The sequence below is a fragment of the Musca domestica genome, unplaced genomic scaffold (assembly GCF_030504385.1).
Source record: "Musca domestica strain aabys unplaced genomic scaffold, Musca_domestica.polishedcontigs.V.1.1 1, whole genome shotgun sequence".
Lineage (NCBI taxonomy): Eukaryota > Metazoa > Arthropoda > Insecta > Diptera > Muscidae > Musca > Musca domestica.
The window spans coordinates 12045011-12064861 of record NW_026712114.1 but is presented as its reverse complement, the minus strand read 5'-3'; the positions used below and the strand labels follow the sequence as shown (position 1 = coordinate 12064861).

At 34.0% G+C, this 19851-nt stretch overlaps 2 protein-coding genes across 3 annotated transcripts in view; both read left to right on the top strand.

Annotated features, from left to right (window-relative positions):
* Positions 1-140: 140 nt before the first annotated feature.
* Positions 141-5907, top strand: LOC101898268 (alpha-mannosidase 2). Its single transcript, XM_005185627.4, has 7 exons — positions 141-1018; positions 1107-1408; positions 1469-1655; positions 1715-2312; positions 2371-2756; positions 2884-3988; positions 4291-5907. The coding sequence occupies exons 1-7, from the start codon at positions 294-296 to the stop codon at positions 4444-4446; spliced, it is 3459 nt and encodes a 1152-aa protein (XP_005185684.2). The 5' UTR covers positions 141-293; the 3' UTR covers positions 4447-5907.
* An 11861-nt stretch (positions 5908-17768) lies between these two features.
* LOC101897889 (RNA-binding protein Pasilla) overlaps positions 17769-19851 on the top strand; it is a 209748-nt gene continuing 207665 nt past the window's right edge. For both annotated transcript variants that reach the window (XM_059119066.1, XM_059119045.1), the window contains exon 1: positions 17769-18537. The gene's annotated coding sequence lies outside the window, so the exon portion shown is untranslated. The remainder of the gene's footprint in view (positions 18538-19851) is intronic.

The following is a 19851-nucleotide window of genomic DNA, read 5'->3' as shown; positions in this document are numbered from 1 at the left end:
AATATGGACCTTGTGTATTTGGGTAGTACGGACGTACAAAACATTTTACCACCGTGGGAAGTTGAATATTTGCATACGCTACGTCGAATTTTAGGTAACGCTGCAAAATAACTCAATATTTGACCCGCAGTTCATTTCAGTGAATTTGTACATTAAAGCAGTTCGTTCCGGAACGAGAAAATTGGAAAATGAAATAGATTAGATGGTATCGGCTCGGCATTTCAATTGAATTGGTTTCTTTAGTATCATAAAAATAGTGAAATGTTGTAATTGCTATCGACAAATAAACAACAATGATAAGAGTACGTCGTCGCTTTGCTATTATGCTATGTGGCATATCTGTGGCAATATTTTTGACTGTATACTTTATGATTAATTATGCGGCTCCACAGGAGGACAAAAAACCAAATTTTATGGCTTTGGAAGCCCAACATGAATACAACAAACAAGTCCTGCAAAAACCTGACATGGGCATTGAATATGGCCCGAAAAATAGGAACGCCGGTCAAGATGACACGTCGAGACAGTCGGAAAATAACATAAACAAACTCGGTGAAAGTGGAGGCAAAAAGTCAGAGACTTTTGCGAAGGAGTCTGAAAATGTCGTCAAGGAGAAAAATAATTTGGAAGAAAATTTGGTAGCACGAGATGAAACTTGTGAATTTGATCCTCAGCAAGTGCCACAGCCTGATATACAAATGTTAGATATGTATGGAAAAATGTCTTTTGAAGACATTGATGGTGGCGTATGGAAGCAGGGATGGAATATTAAATATGATCCCATGCAGTACAACGACCATCACAAATTAAAAGTTTTTGTTGTGCCCCATTCACACAATGACCCGGGCTGGATTAAGACATTTGATGATTACTATGACCATGAAACGAAACATATTCTTTCAAATGCTCTAAGGCATTTACGTGAAAATCCTGACATGAAATTTATTTGGGCAGAAATATCATATTTTTCGCGTTTTTATGAGGATCTGGGTGAAAACAATAAGATGGAGGTCAAAAAGTATGTACCTATATCCATCCTCTGGCGGTCAAGAAAAATAATTTTCCTCTTTCTAATTAATTAAACTAATTACATTTTTCCCTTTTAGATTGGTCCAGAACGGTCAATTGGAATTTGTGTCCGGTGGATGGGTTATGCCAGACGAGGCCAATGCACATTGGCACAATATGTTACTTCAGTTGACGGAGGGCCAACATTGGCTTAAGAAATTTCTAAATGTTACACCCATATCGTCTTGGGCAATTGATCCATTTGGCCATAGTCCCTCAATGCCTTATATCTTGAAAAAGTCTGGATTTGAAAATGCATTAATACAACGCACACATTATTCGGTTAAAAAAGAGTTGGCTTTGAAACGTAACTTGGAATTCTATTGGCGACAATTGTGGGGTAAGTTTCTTTAAATCAGAACATATATTTATTCCTTTTTAATTCGCTGATTTTATTTAGATGATTCTGGTGAAACTGAACTTTTTACCCACATGATGCCATTCTACTCTTATGACATACCGCATTCTTGTGGTCCGGATCCAAAAATTTGCTGTCAATTTGATTTTAAGCGTGTACCGGGTTTTGGTCTAAGTTGTCCATGGCGAGTGCCCCCAAAAAATATTGTCGATCATAATGTGGCAGAAAGGTAAAGAAACAGACAAATATACAAATATATCCAATAATACATAACTAAATCTTTCTTAGAGCTGAACTTCTTGTGGACCAATGGAAGAAGAAAGCAGAACTGTATCGCACAAATGTCTTACTATTTCCCCTGGGCGATGATTTTCGCTACAGCCAAAGCACCGAATGGGAAGTTCAACGCATGAACTATGAAAATCTGTTTACCCACATTAACTCAGAACGTAAATATTTTGTTGAGGCTAAATTTGGAACATTGCAGGAGTACTTTGACGCCGTACATGAGGAACAAAGGCAAAAACAACGAAGTTTTCCCACGCTAAGTGGAGATTTCTTTACCTATGCTGATCGTTCAGATAATTATTGGAGTGGTTACTTTACCTCACGTCCATATCATAAACGTATGGATAGAGTTTTGACCCATTACATACGTAGTGCAGAAATGCTAAGTGCTTGGCATAAATGGGATGATGGTGTCAAATTTGATGACATGCTACAGGATGCCAGGCGACAATTGTCATTATTTCAACATCATGATGGCATAACAGGAACTGCTAAAACTCACGTTGTAGAGGACTATGCTCAACGTATGTTGAATGCTGTAAAAATTTGTAAATTTATAATGCAACAATCTGTGTATAAACTGCTGACAAAGAAATCGGTATGAACATGCTTATAATGGCTTAGAAGTTGTTCCTAAAATGTTTGAATTCTTTCAGATTTATAATGCCGATACTAATTTTAATTATTTCCACATGGACGACTCCCGTTGGCCAGGACCTGATGATAGTCGGACCACCATCATTTTGGGTGAAGAATTGCCACAGAAACATTTAGTCCTGCACAATTCATTGCCACAATGGCGAGAGGAAATTATTGATTTCCATGTAGCTTCCCCATTTGTCAGTGTAGCGGATTCCAATAATAATCCCGTTGAAATTCAAATTTCACCCGTTTGGACATGGCATAAGGACACTTTCTCAAATACCATAACACCTCAGGCATCTACCACAAAATACCGTTTGATATTTAAGGCTAAAGTGCCGCCGTTAGGTCTATCCACATATGTGGTAAAGGCCGAAACTCCTGAATCTATTAATAAAAAGTGAGTATATTGAAAGCAATCTTTCTTAAATATTTGCTCTCCTTGGGACTCCGTCGAAATGGATGAACTGGGTAGCACTTTTCGCACTTTTTCCAGTTGTAATAATTGTTTATCTTTTTATTTTCAGCTATATCTCATTTGCTTCGAATCTCATATTGACGACGAATCCAATCACCACACAGCTGGGTGATTACCCGAAAGAAGTACAATTTGGTGAACACCGCGAAGTGTCGTTGAAAGTGGGATCCGGACCCACAGTGGCATTCAGCTCAGATGGCATGATGAAATCTATACAAATTAAAGAATTTGAATCTCATACCCCTGTAAGGGTACAATTCTTCAAATATGGTACTCGTATGAATGGTGATCGTTCGGGTGCTTATTTGTTCTTGCCAAATGGCCCAGCTTCTCCTATTGTTAATGCCCATACACCTGTGGTTTTGGTTACAAAAGGTCCGTTGGAATCAAGTGTTTCAGCTGGGCTAACATTTGGTACACACCATACGATTCTGCGAGAAGGCGAGCCACCAGAAATTCGCAATAATATTGATATTGTAGGTATGGATGATACCGAAGTTGTAATGCGTGTGCAAACTCGTTTACGCAGTGGAGATACATTTTACACCGATCTGAATGGCTTACAAATTATAAAACGTCAACGTTTCACAAAAATTCCCCTGCAAGCTAACTACTATCCGGTACCATCGGCTATATTCATAGAAGATGAATCGTTGCGTTTAACTGTGGTGTCAGCCCAACCATTGGGTGGTTCCTCACTGGCTCAAGGTGAAGTGGAAATAATGCAAGATCGGCGCTTGACACATGATGATGAACGTGGTGTGGGTCAAGGTGTACTAGATAATCGTCCAGTTTTACATATTTTCCGTATTCTTCTGGAACGCATTGATGGTTGTGAAAAACTTGCCGATAATCATCCAGCTGGTGCATTAACATTGGCCTCGTATCGTAATTCAAAATCTCTTTTAAATCCTTTTGATAAATTTATATTTGCTGAAAATGATTGGTTGGGTGTTCTGCCGGAATTTGGCACTACGCATGCTGCTTTGGGTGATGATATTGAAATTGTTGCAATGAGAAACTTGAATCTCAATAATAGTGTACCAGCCGTTGCACGTGATCGAAAACCTCGTACAACATTAAATACTGGCATTGTTCTGCATCGTACGAGTATTATGCAATGTTCAGGATTGGAGAGTAAAAACACCGGAGAGGTATGTTGAAGATTTCGTTTGTTTGATTTAATAGTTAACACAATATTTGGTTGTTTTCCTCTTTTAATATACCAAAGACGAATATTAAGTATTGTTGTTATGTTTTTGTATGACAAAAACGAAAGAAAACCACGATTCTAAATGTGTTTTCCAAAATGTTGGATGTTGGTTGAATTTGAAAAGATAGTAAAAATTTTTTTGGAATTGTGTTTTTCTTTTCGCTTTGTAATATTTAATTTATTTTTGCTTAAAAGAATAGTTATTATAAAATTTATTTTATCGATATTTTTCAATAATTCCAGTTAAATTTACATCATGCCCTGCAAATGGCCAATGTATCGACGGTTTATAAAACCACATTAACATTCCTTAAACGATTGTCTACACACCAATACGACGAGGAATTTTCTTTGTGTCCCATGGACACATTGGCATTTATATTACAAAGGCCCAGTTGATTTGATGACCTTGCATAGACACCACCAGACAATGGATATTTATACCATCTTTAATTAACATAGTGTTTCCTTTAACAAAAAAACAAACCAAAACTTTTTTTACTACTTTTAGAATTTCTTGGAAATTGTTTAGTTTATAATTTCTATTATATCGCAGATATATGGACTGAAGACAGCTTAATACAATATTTATATTATTTAAAGAAAACTTTAGCATTTTGAGTGACCGAAGAAAATTTTAATTTTTTTATTGAATAAATAACGACGAAGGATCAAATGTTTATAAAAAGGTTGTAAAATATGTTAAATGTAAAGAATCTTTTAATGAAACCAACATCTCTTTAGAATCTCATCTATATCGAATTTATGTAATATTCAAATTCCGTTGATATCTGAATATATACAACACATTCTTAGAGCAAATGGTGACGCGTTGAAATAACCCAAAGGATAATGTGTTTTATCGGATTTCCGCAATAGTTTGTATTGAGATTTAATGCTTTTTAATTTTTCCCCTTTCAATTTAAAGACCTAATTAGTTTTCTAGACAAGTGTTCAATAGTAAAAATTGTAGTTATAAGAACTGTCCAATATATCTATGATATACATTTGTGTCTTATTTTATTTAAATGTATGTAATTTATTGTTTTCGAGCACATAAATTTTGTGAAATTGTTTTCGAAAATTATTTTTATTTCTTATTTTAACTTTATTTTTATAAATTTTCCAATGTATAACAAAATAGAACATTTAATAGAAATGTTTTCATGACAAAAGTTACAATAAAATAAACAAAACAGAAATGTTCTTAAAGAAAATAGCATGCAAAATTATTTTATGAAAAGTGAGAAAATGAATATTTATTTCAGAACTTTGTAATATTTCCTATACACGTATATTAATGATATTATTGACTATTTTTTATGTAGAATCTCACAGCCTCAACACTTTCTAACATTAGAACACACTTAGAAGAGGTTTAAGTTAAGAAAAAGATTAAAATATATAGAATACGTTTTGTGTGGCACGATACTGTAACAATTTTCGGATACTGTAACACACAGAAAATTTCCCAAAAAGAGAGGGTGACTCCGCCTCCAATAAGATTTTCTGTGCCTAATTTCTGAACACATAAAATAAAGAAATACATTGTACAAAAATACTTACTATTCACAAAAACCAAAAGCTAAATCCAACTGACAACAAATTATATATTTAATTTTCTGTTGTCATCATCAATTGAAGCATAAATTACAATAATGATATTTACACAGTTTGGAAATGACAAAAATATATATTAAAACATTTCTGTGTATTTGAATAAATTTCAATAATCTCACATAATGTAACTTAGGCATTAGAAAATGAATAATTACATTAATAAATTCGATTTAAATAAAAATCGTAACAGTTTTCAGATATTAAAGCAAATATAATAAAATGTATTAATAAAAAAGAAAAGTATGGGAATTCTTTACCTGTTTATATTGAAGGTTACATGTTGTGGGATTGGGTTTTAACGCCATTTGGATAGCTCCCTCTCATGATGGTTGTAAAAGAACGTCTTAAAATTTTGCTATGGTTGAAAAAAAAAAAAAAAAAACAAATTACGTCATTGGAAGAAGTCGCAAAAGTTACCATAGTACCGTTATATAATAGCGATGCAAAAAACTTGGATCTATATTCTAGAGGGTTTCATATCCATTACAAATATCAAATATTAAAATATTCCATTTAAATAAAATCATAAAAATATGAAAAATCGAAAAAAGACGAACGGACCAATATAATCTGTTTGAATTTTTCTCGCTACAAAATTTTCAACTTTGATTAGCTATTTTTAAATAATAAAAATTTCAAAGTTTCAATAGAGGATATGAATATTTCGATTAAAAATTGTGAAAGTAATGCTAAAAGTTGAATCATTTAAAATTAATTTTTTAGCCACTTTTAAAAAAAAGGAAAATTTAAAATTTCCTTGGAAATACGCGTATTTTAGTTTAGAAGATGTTAACCCTCAAGCCAGACAAAAAAGCGGTCTTTTTGGTTCTTTTTTTATAAAAATGCCTAATTTTAATCCCATAATAAATTAAATGTCTGAATCTCACTTAAACGCCAGGAACTCGTAACTGCTAAAACCCATTTAAAATCCGGTTGAATCCGTGCTTCATGTGAGTTTACGCAACAATTTTCTACCAAACATCATTTAAGAAGGACAAGAAGTCTCCATTTCCAGTATGAATTATGACAATTTTAGCATTAATGTTGTCAAGAACCCCCAAAATATTTCCTAATTTTTTGATACATTTTTTTAACTTTTTTCAAGTTGCTGCATAAAAATAACCTTAAATTTCGTCTTACGTAGAATGTTTTTAGTTTTTAAGAATATTACATTTGGAATTTATATATTACTAGTGAAAATTATGTGTTTGCAATATACTGCCAATTTCACCCATTTCAAGTCAAAATCTCCCATGATACTTCAAAGGGAACAAGTTAAAAAGCAGTAAGTTCGGCGGGGCCGAACTTTGAATAACCTCCACCATTTGTAACAGATTAGGAAATTTTCAAAAAATAAATTCCTAAAAAATACCAAATTTTGGGGGTACCGTTATATGGGACCTATACGAAGACGTGGACCTGCACAGACAATTTTCTGTCTTAGGCTGTAGTATCCATTTCGAACTCCAAATACCAAATTTGAAACAATTCCGATGAATAATGTCGCTAAAGTCATAAAAATTCCGAATATCGGAAGGTACTTATATGTGGGGGCTATATGAAAACGTGGACCTACATGGCCCATTTACGAACTCAACCTGCCTACTGGAAAAATAAACATCCACTGTGCGTATGAGTAATTTTTTATTATATAACACTTATACGCAATAAAAAAAGTCCTTTTATTTAATCGAATACAACAAACCGTTTTTCAACTTTAAGCTTTAATCATACGTTAAATTGTCATTTAAACGTTATGAAATTTCCCCCTTTTCATTAGCGTTCAGCATTCTCTTTTAAAAGAGAATTTGAACAAGCATAAAAAGCTTTTATTGTTTTTTTTTGTTTTCTTTTGCAAAACAAAGGAAATGCGATGTAGGAGAGAATAAGCTTACGAAAGCTTATGTGCGAAAAATTAAATCTGTGTTACTGTGACAATTGATTCTTATTGTTGAGAGTTCTAGTAAGCTCATGGTATTATCCGTGAAATCACTGTCAAGCCATTACTCAACGAAATCAAGACATTCATTCGCAGAAATTAAAGAAAAAATAATAATAAAATATTCTTAAAACCTACATCATTTCACAAATCATTTCAAAAATCCATCAAAATAAATGTTTGAATTGTGTTAGTTACCTTTCGTCAACAAATGAAACCCATAAAAACCCCAAAAGCATTTTTTTCAAAACAATGCAGTGAATCATTTTAACAGAAACAATAAGAACAAAAATATTAACAGAAAAAAAATACATATATAAAACACTCATCTCATCTTGTGTGTTGTTGTTTTTGGAATTACATCAAACTCGCATACATGCATATGCATGGATTTGTTTGTGCTGCTTGAATGGTATTCTCAATTGTTTGAAGTGTTGAAAATGTGTGAATGAATGAATGTTTATTTCATGTCATTGATTGTTTTTGTTTTCGTTTTTTTCTTCTTTCAACATTCACCATCATTTGACATGTGAAAAATATGAATGAATTATGATGCAAAAAGCAGAATTTTCTTCATTGTCAACAAGGTTATAACAAATTGGATTTTTTAGTTATAATTTCCTCTGATTTGTTTGGAAATATTACATAAAATCATCGAACTGTTTTCCTTAAGAAAACCGGATATGACAACAAGTTTTAATTTACATATAATTTTTATCTTCACATTCCATATGCAATCCATGTGTACAGTGGCTCCAAGTAGGGACAATAACGTATAAAATCGATGGCAAGAAATTACATTGTTTGTGTAACAAATATTAGGTCGAATATTCTTTTGAGAGAATTCGCTCTCTAAAAACCAATTATTGAAAAAGAACATCTGGTAATGATCTGTAAAAGTCAGCTATTTAAAGATGATTCAAGGAGGAGGAGAATTGCAATTTTTAATTGTTTAACGAGAACTATTTTGTTCGAAGTTTTTTTCTTCAGACTGACAGGTCTTTATGGTTTCTTTTTTTTAAATATTGTTAAAAACTTATTTTAAATGACACCAAAATATTCCGAAAAATTATTTGTCATTAATTTCTACTATATGTTCCAGAATAAATCATCAATCTAAAGGTGCAAGAACATAAAGAGCATTTTAGACCGGCTTAAGTCGCCGGCTGGCTTCCATGGAAAAGAACAAAGGAGTGTAGAGCCAAAATCGAATTAAGTCAACCTAAGACTCCTTTGTTCCTCTATGAAGAAGCCAGCCAGAGAAGCGTTTTATATATTCTCACCTAAAAACTTCTATAAGCCAGGAACTCATAAATATTAACAAGTAAAAAGGCTGTAAGTTCGGCCGAGCCGAACTTTGAATATCCTTCACCATTTGGAACGAATTTGGCAATTAAAAAAAAAAAAAACAATAAAATCCGTTAAAAATTCTGTTAAAATCTTAAAAATACCGAATGTAGCTGTTATTTTAGGGTCTATACGACGGCATGGACCTGCATAGGTAACTTTTGTCATAAGCCATCACAATATTCAAATGCGAAACTTAAAAAAAAAATCGGTGAATAATGTAGCTAAAATCATCAAATTCCGAATATCGGGAGGTCCCGCTATATGGGCGCTATACCAAAACGTGGACCTGCACAGACAATTTTCTGTCATAGGCTGTAGTGTCCATTACGAATTTCAAATATAAAATTTGAAACAATCCCGGTGAATAATATCGCTAAAATCACCAAAATACCGAATATCGGGAGGTACCGTTATATGGCCCGTACGTGGCCCATTTTCAATACCAAAAGTCCTGCATGCATAATATACATTTGAGTAAAACTTTATCAATCTGTTTCATTTCATTCGGAAGCTATAGTGATTTCCACAGACGGGCAGATGGACAGACAGACATCGCTAAATCGACATAGAATTTTATGCTGATCAAGAATATACTTCCTTTGTGGGGTCTAAAATGTATGTATCGAGGTGTTACAAACAGAATGACAAACTTTATATACCCTCCATACTATGGTGGAGGGTACAAAAAGGCAGGTTCGGCCGGTCTGAACTTTGAACGTTTTGGAAATTAGATCCGTTAAAAATTCTGTTAAAATTTAAAAATGTAGGTAAAATCATCAAAATACGTTCAGGACCTTCAAATTTCAGATTTGCATAAATCTAGATGGAGTGGGCTTTAACCATAAAACGTTTCTTTTACTTTTACCTATTCCAGGTTTTTAGGTAAGTTTAAGGTTTTGATGTGTAGTAAAATTTTATAATGAACACTTTGTAGAATATTGAGATCTGATAGATCACATCTTAATGGAGGTTTCGTCTTTGAAGAAAATAACCCATTTAATGACTAAATTGTAAGTTACAGAAATATTCCCTTTAATTTTGCCAGTATTATTACAAAATATATAACATAAAATACATAGTTTCCAAGAAATTTTCACTCGAATATTTTTCCGGTAAACTTTCCCGGTAAAAATTTAGGTAAACTTTCGAAACGCCCATACACACGTTTCGTATTCTTAGCTCTACTTACATAATCTCTTGGCTTTCCTTGTGATTATTTTTAGGGACGCACAGTAAACGTGAAGACTTATTATAACAAAGTGAATATTTAGATGGGCAACCCTGCATGCAACATTCCAATAGCAAAGTGTCATATTTGGTATGTCCGTCGGTCCTTCTTTTAAAGTAAAATGCTTGAATGAAACAAGACAATGCACACAGTCACCGACCACCGACACATGCAATCAAGTATACTCGCTCTCTCACTCACTATCGGTCGTATATCTCTCTCTCTCTCCCATAAACTTTACAAAGTCAATAACAATGTGACTACGTCATACAAAACTGTGTCACAGAAAAAGCATTTCTGGTATTACAACAACAATGTCAATAACTTGCAATAAAAGCACTAACTGTTATTCATGCAATACCTGTGTGAGACAGGTTGTGTGGGAAGAAGTATGTATGAATGTTAGCAACACTCTTTTCTGCCAAAAAAAAAAAAAATTCTCTTTACAAGTCTTAAAGCAGCGGTGCTCAAGAAGAAATATCTCTTTTCAGTCAAAGTTCTCTTTGCTTATTTAAATCAAGAACAAAACAGTGTTAAGTCATTATTTTTACAAATATTTTTTATCCATTTGCTTTATAAATTATTTTGGCAAACATTCGTGTTTAAAAACAATTAAATAGAACCGTAAATTATAACGAAAAACAGAATTTTAATTTTCTCTTAAATTATCTCTTTTTTCTCTTCATGATCTAGAACACGTTTTTGAGCACCGCTGTCCTAAAGTAAGGAAACTCAAGAGTAAACTAATGCTTCAAATTGTAGTAAATCTAGATGGGCAAAATAATAAAAGAGATATTATTAAGAGAATTTTGAAATAACTTTCCTGCATTGAATTTTACCTAATTTAATCATTTTTAAGCAAAAATATAATCAAACCCAATAAGTCATACATCGGGCGGTTCAGACTATATGATACCCTACACTACTATGCATATTTAGTAGAGCTCCCGTAAAAAATGAATTTATTTGAAGTAGATCATACTACCTATCAACATTTGGCTTTAGAGCAGTTATAGTTTGGTTTCAGAGGAAACTAATATATGAGAGGCATGTCAAATAGCATTACTACAGAGCAGGGGTGCTCAAAACCGTGTTCTAGAACATGAAGAGAAAAAGGAGATAATTTAAGAGAAAATTAAAATTCTGTTATTCTTTATATTTTACTGTTCTATTTAATTGTTTTTAAACACGAATGTTTGCCAAAATAGTTTATAAAGCAAATGGATAAAAAATATTTGTATAAATAATGACTTAACACTGTTTTGTTCTTGATTTAAATAAGCAAAGAGAAATTTGACTGAAAACAGATATTTCTTCTTGAGCACCCCTGCTATAGAGTGAAGGATGTCACTTCGAGAAGGATTACATTAAAAAAATATATATCGGAGCCGAGTTCCAAAAAAATGGAAACGTACGTCCCGAAATTCACTCCATTTGGGTTGATATTAGCCATTATTTTCACCATAAACCTGAAATCGGATTAAGGATATATATGGGAGCTATATTCAAATCTTAGCCCTTCTCGATAAAATTTGGTACCAAATATTATTGTTGTCAACACCAAATCGGATGAAACATATATCTGAACCGATTTTCACCAAATTTGATTTACTTGCTTTTAGACTGAATTGTGCCGGATATGCCAAAATTCAGTTCATTTGGAATGATATTGGCTATTTGTGGCACATTTAACCCGAAATCGGTTGAAGATATATATGGGTGCTATATCCTAATCTGAAGCGATCTCGATAAAATTTGATAGAGGTATTTTCGAGCAGTATCTGATGTCCGGTACCAAATATCATTGTTGTCGAATGTATTACGAATGTCAGGGGTATAAACACCAAATCGGATGAAACATATATATGGGTGCTATAGCTATATCTGAACCGATTTTACTACCAAATTTGATGTACTTGCTTCCAGAATGAATTCGGTGGGGTATACCAAAATTCAGGCCATTTGGACTTATATTGGGCATTTGGTGTACAATTAACCCGAAATCGTGCTTCATCGAAATAACGGTTTTAGAATTCTGATTGGACGAAATTTGTTTTCGGACATTTTTGGTCGATTCGGTGACCATCTGTGTGTCTGTGTGACTGGTTGGCGTTCATGATAACTCTTGAAGAGAGTATTCGATTTCGATTTCGATTATTATCAAATCTGGATCGAGTTCGAAGGCTGTAATATCGGTCCACTCTTTCTGGAACTTCCTCCACAAAAGATCGAAATTTCTAAAGAAATTAATCCGATTTTGTACAACGTTTCCTAATCTAATACTTATATGAGCCATACGTCAGTTGCTAAATTGAACAATATCGCCCCACTCGCCTCCCCCAGAAAGTGTTAAAATTTTAAATAATTATAAAACCTTCGAACTATCCACCAACATTAAATTTGTTGCGCATATGGGACTTGTTAACCCGCACCTTCTGGTCGATGATTTTAATAATTGTAACTCTTATAAAATGCGAAAATATTTCTCAGTTCTCTTCAAAATTCGCACATTGCAGACTAACATTAGATTTATATATAGCCCAATGGTAATTCCACTTGTTTATTTCCTGTTTCCGTTGTTTCTCTTTACATCAGACTCATCATCAGCTCATTTTATAAAAAAAAAGCTTTTTGTACTTAGCTTAGTTTTCAAATTTCGTCCTGATGGCATGAGGAATATGTAAGCGATTGTGCGTCTCGTTTAATGACTCCGGAAACCCAGTGCCCTATTGAATTAGGACATATTATTGTTTTTGTTTGACGTTCTTTACATGTCTTTTGTAAGTTTTTATTAAAATGTCTCTCTCTTGGCACCTGTAAGTTTTGAATAGAGTATTTCTCTGGTTTTTTAATCATAATATCTCATACAATCTGAGGACAGCACATTACAAGAACCACATCACAAGCTCGCTCTTCATGTCATGTCCATTGTTTTCATCTTACAGTGCGTCGATAATGGCCGGAATTGAGATTTCATCAGCCCATTTTTCTATGCTATGATTAAAAATTCTATTCTTTATACCCTACACCACAAGGTGGTCAGGGTATAATGTCTTTGTGCATTTGTTTGTAACAGGCAAAAGGAAACGCGATAGACCCATAGTTTCTTTTGATGATCTGCATAGAATCACATTCTGAGTCGATTTATGCATGTCTGTCCGTCTGTCCGTCCGTCCGCCTGTCCATTTATTACCCGATCCAGATGAAATTTTGCACAAATCATTTGTTTGGCCCAAGGACGAACCCTATTGAAATTGGAGATAATCGGTAAAAATTTAGAAATAGCTCCCATATATATCTTTGTCCGAATTGCCTTTTATTGTGCACATAACGTGTAATATCAGCCCGAATAGTATGGAATTTGGCACATACAACCAAATTAGGCCTGAAAATAAGTACGCCAAATTTGATCGAAATAGAAATCTATGAAGCCCATAAATTTCGAAATCCTCCGCAGCCGTAATATGCACTCTGTAACAACAATATTTGGGGAAATATATCAAATACAGCTCAGAAATACCTTTGACGCTTCAAACGCGGTATGTCATTAAGCGATGTGACATCTCTGTCAAAAGTTATGGCGTTGCCAGATGGGTCCGTCGAATATGGGCAACCCTGAATAACTTCGTCCGATTAAGCTTTTATTGTGCACCAAACGTCTAATATTTGTCTAAATGGGTTGTAATTTGGCACTTACGACCGAATTGAGAATTAGAAGTTAGTATGTCAAATTTGGTGAAGATCGCTTCAGATATAGCTATAGCTTCCATATATATTGTTCATCCGATTTGTTATATTTGTTACCCACAGCCGCAATATGCACTTCGTAACAACGATATTCAAGGAAATATATCAAATACAGCTCAGAAATATCTTTGGCAAATTTTATCGAGATCTGTTCAGAATTGGATTGATTGTGCACCAAATGGGCAATGCAAGTCCGAATTTGAAAGATACAAATGATTCGGCATATTTAGTCCTTTGAACTTTAAATTATAATTATAATCCTAGCGTGTATGACTGAATTCTCCCATAAAAACTTTCAATTGTTATGTGGAGCTCTACTAAATTAGCAAAGTGGTGTAGGGTATCATTAAGTAGGCCCCGCCCGACTTTAGGACTTTCTTTACTGGTTTTTTAGATATAGTAGTTAAGAGAAATATATATTTGAGGTGTGGTGAGAAAATATAGTATTAATGCAAGGAATATTAAAATTGAAATCAATTGATTTGAAGACTTTTGTATGAAATATAAATTTATTGAAGCTATTGTTATATGAAATCAAGAAAAGAATGGTAACACATTGTTAAGTAATTTTTAAATAATATATGATCAGCATAAAATTGTTATCCTCCTGGTACCTTCCATGCAAAGGTTTTCAAAAAATATTTTACTGCACAGATAGAGTAAGGATAATCAGATTTTGCTCCAACTTTGCAAATCCTAATATTTGCATCAGTGCTAGGACAGGTGCGAAAATGGGTAATATCGGTCCATTCCATCAAGTACCTCCCCCACAAAGGTCAAAATTTTACATAATTATAGCTCTAAATAAAATGTGATGTAAGAGTCCGCTTGTCCTAAAATTATACACATAACAATATTCATATTAACACAAGGTCTGGTGTGAAGATGGGATATATCGGTTCACTCCTTCTGGCACCTTCCTCACCAAGTGCCAAAATTTTAAATATTCGTGAAGCTCCTAAACGCAAAATTGACATCCGATTTCATTTAGACTTAAAATCTCAATATTTCCTTCAACACAAGATCTGTTATAAAGATGGTGGAGATCGGAATATTCCTTCTGGTATCAAGGGTCAAAGTTTTGAATAACCAAACGATTATAAAATCCGAAATAAGCATCCGGTTCTCTTCGCAGTTCACACATCACAATATTCTTTTAACCAAAGGACTGGTGTAAAGATGGAATGGGAAAGGTGGGTCAACAAATATCCATGAAACTCATAAAACGCGAAATTATCATCCGATTCCATTCAGACTTGGCACATATCAATATTTCCATTAATACAAGATGTGTTATAATGATAGGATTTATCGGACGATTTCTTCTGGTACCTTCCGCACGTTTTTGCTAACACAAGATCTCTTGTGAAGATGACATATATCTGCGAACGCCTTCTGGTACCTCATGAAATTTATGATTTCGGATTAAATTGGATATAAAGGGTGAGATAAAAAACTGCAATAAAGTCAAATGCCATAGTTTTAACATTTTCTTAAAATTTTTTTAATGAAAGCCAAAAATGTCGAAAATGGCATCAAATTTTAAAATAAGTATATATTTGTTCAAATTGGACACATTTGACACGAATTATGGCCTTCAAAAGGACAATGAAACCGTCACACTCTGCCCGCATGTTGCTCTGCGGTATTTTGGCCCATTCCTGGCGATGCGATTGCTTGAGGTGATCGACACTTTGGTATTTTTAGTGCCAACCTTGCTTTTCAAAATACTCCAGACAAAATAGTCCAACGGATTGTTATCCGGAGATTTTGGTGGCCATTATGCGCTGAAAATGAAGCGAGGAATCTCATTTTGTAACCATTCTTGGGTGCGATGGTGCTGAGTCCTGTTGGAATGTCCAAGGTCTGCGGCCAAAATGTTTCCGTGTCCAAGGCTTTAATACACCCTCCAGAATATTTTCGCTATTATATTCGGTATTTATTCTGATGCCACGGTCGATTAATACGAGCGGAGAGCGACCATCGTCTGTTATGGCAGCCCATCATCACCATCACCATGGCCGGCGCTTGAGTTCTGGTGGCCAATCGAAGGTGCACATTTTCAGCTGACCTCTTGGCAAGTAAACACCATCATTTTGTTTGTTTACAAAATGCTGGACAACGAATGTTTTCTCATCGGAGAAAACCAAATTCGGCAGTTCACCACTTTCGGCCAAGCGAAGCAATCTTTAGCTCTTTTGACTCTATTTTCCTTTTGTTGCGGTGTAAGTTCTTGCACTTTTTGAAGAGTTAATGGTTTTACCCCGAGCTCATTTTCCAATATTTGACGAATGGAATATTGCGATAAGTTCAGCTCACGAGCCATTTTTCGGCCACTGCGACACGGGTTTCGATCGAGTCGCTTCTTTACTTTTCGAACCATTTCTGCTGATGTTGCTTTTTTCTTCCGTCCACTTCCTTGACGTAGGGGCTACGCTACCAGTATCACGGTAACGAGCGATGGTACGAGAGAAAAAAGATTTATTCACATCTAAATGCTGGAGTGCTCTAACGATAGATACTTGTGGTTTTCCAGCCAAATATAAATAAATCACACTATCCGCCCTTGAATTCCATCACGAATAACTTTTTTTCTGTAAAAATCTCACCAAAATGCTTTTGTACGCTTGTAATGAGCTGTCACTGGAACAATTTTAGCAGCTCTCGGACGAGTGGCTTATAAAAGACAGCAGTCTGAAGTTGGTTGCAGTTTTTTCATCTCACCCTGTAAATGTCCGATTTTCTTGTAATTTTGTGTATACCAATATTTTTATCTGTATTTGATGAAGTACGAAAATGCAATATTTCGCACATTTTAACATTTTCTAAAAATTATCACATATCTCGTAAAGGAAATAGGAAATATAGCCCATACCTGGCACGTCGCAATATTTATATCATTATTATTTAGGTACGATACGAAATGGACAGTATTGATCCATTCCTACGGAACCAACTCAATAGAGGGTCAACAATTTGAATAATCATAACAAAAGTCAAAATATATTTAAATAAACGAATAATGGCTGAGGGTATACATCTGTCGGCGAAACCGACTAATACTTTTAAACTTGTTAAAGTAAATATAAGGTACACAAAATTTCTTCTGGTTAGAGGCTATTTTTGAAATTTGATCTGGAGCTTTTAAACTTATTTTCAAAAATGGCCCAAAAAGTCCCATTTATTAACTTGTTTTGGTGTGTTTATGTGCAATATTCCCGAAGACACTATGAAAATCAGCAAAAATCCGAGAATTTTAAAAAATGTGGATCCATGTAAGCTTTTGAGCTCTAATTCCATAATCTGTTATTATTTTTTTTTTGTTGCAGAGTGTAATTAATTCTTTGTATAATTCTCTGGTTAGGACTGTGACATGTACTATTTGATTATTAAATACTCAATATTTTTATTCGCAATTCCTTTATAAATATCAGCTAAAATGTTCATAGCCTTTAATTTAATATTAAATAAAATTCATTCAAATTAACACCTGTTAATTTAACATGAGCTTTTGCCCATGTTAACTGTGACACACAGTCTCTTCAATGTAACGGTAACTTTTCTCTCTCAATTTTCTTCTCCTACTTTCCCATTTTGATTACCCAGAAAAAAAGTTGTTGTTTTGCAAAGGTTTTTTTTCTCATTTCATTGATGTCGACAGGGGACAACCTTGAATGTGGAAAATGGACTTTAGCAGTATCGCTGAAAGCTTAAGGGGCTTTTCTCACGAGACCTGACATCAAAACCGAATGTCAAATGTGTAATGTAACGACTAACCATATTTGATAATATTCTGGGGATACACCACTATGGACTACTTGTATTACAAGTTTGCACAAAACTTTGACACTGAACAGTCGTTGTCAGAAGCCAATCAAGCTACTACACACACACACCCCAACCATTTAAATCATAAAAAAAATTCCAAAAAATAATAACACAAACAAAAAATTTAATCAAAATCATTTAGGAAAATAAATGGAAAAGTCTAAAGTTTTAATAAAAGGTGAAGAAATTAAATGAAATAAACGGATATAAAATAAAAAAAAATTTGAAGCAAGCATTGATTGCACACAGTGATAATAAGTTTGGAAATAATAACCGGAAATGATACAAAACAACATAGGATGCAATAACAATAAATAGTTCTATAAATTATCATCACTCGGCCACGAAACACTAGCAGTGTTTTGTCTCATGAAAACGGAAAAATATAAAGCACTAGCAAAATAAAGTAATAAACAAACAACAATAACTGCAATCATAAACAATAATATTTGGAATAACAGTAGCAACAACAACAACAAAGTTATCATTGCAGCACATCATCGATTCCATTGATTATTTTATGAAACTTTTGCTCTCGTTGCAACACCAACAGAAATAAATAAACAACAGACGCTGCTGCTGCTGCTGCCGCTGCTCTCCTGTAATCTACAACAACAATTTAAGTGCGAAAGCTCAGAGGCCACTTACAAATACATTCATTGGCAATTCTCTTTACGAAATTGCAGTGAAATTAAAGAGAAGACCTAGCACTGTTGTGAAAAGCTCTGAATATTTGAAAGAGAGACATAGAGACCGTTTACTCTTCATTTAAATAAAGGTGAATATGATGAAATAAAAGTGATAAACATAACTATTACACATAGCAATTTTATTAAAACTTTATATATGTTTTATAAATATAACGATAAGATTATGAATATTGCAATTTAGTAATTAGTTAATTGGCTAGGGGTTTCATGTAATTTTCTCATAAATGACAAAATATTGCAAACATTTAAATATAACCAATATAAGGTCTTCTAAGTATATAACATCTGTAGGAGAATGTTTGCATTTAGGAGAGTTTTGGTGAACTACATCCGTAGGTCTTCTAGAGCAGGTATGGGACCTGGGCGAAAATTACAGGGTTGCCCATATTCGACGGACCCATGACCTATTCCAATCGACGAGGCTTGTCCGCAGGCAACATTCTTTGCGTCAATTTAATTTTGTACGGGAAGAAATGCAAATCAAAGCGAATAATCCGTTGTAAAGTGGACCGAGCCATGCCCAACTGCTGAGAACGGCGTTTTTGGGATGTTCTTGGGGACCTCTCAACACTGGATCGTACGGCAGCGATATTCTCGGCCGATCGCCGTGGTCGACTTTTATATGGCCTCTTCGGATTAGAAAGAGCCTTACCAGTCGAACATTTTTCGTATAAACGCTCAATGGTGTTCTTAGAAGGCGCACTTCTCACATTTTTTAATGTTTTAAAAACCCGATGAGTTTTCACAATTGACTTCTTCTGTTGAATGTAAATTTCAACTATTTCGCGTGGCGTGTATTGGTTCACGGTAAAAATCTGCTTGGACTGACGCTTCAAACGCAGTATGTCATTAAGCGATGTGACATCTCTGTCAAAAGTTATGGCGTTGCCAGATGGGTCCGTCGAATATGGACAACCCTGTATATGTTCTTCTGACTTTTATAGATAAATTTCATGACAAATACTTTTTTAGAACAGTTTGTTAAAATCTCGTTTAAAGGGAGTTTTTACGAATATTTTGAATAAAAGATCCCTTTGTTGACTTGCTCGATGGCTAAAATATTTGACCAAAATAATCTTCGTATTGTTATCTGCAATATTGACGAAGACACACAACAAGGTTAAGGAAGGGGAAATTTGCCCCTCTAAATAGGTTACTTTTATAATTAGCTTAAATGTATTAGTGTATTGAGGTGTATACCTTCTGCAGCGAGACGGTTGAAGACAGAAGATTTTATATAATTTTCAAATTTTTAATAATTTACTTTTTAGTTTCCAAATTTATACTAAGGGTATATAACTCTCGGCAAATCCATTGATAATTTCCCTTTTTATATTTCTGTTAATTTTTGCACCATTTTCAGAGTTACCTCCCCCCACCAA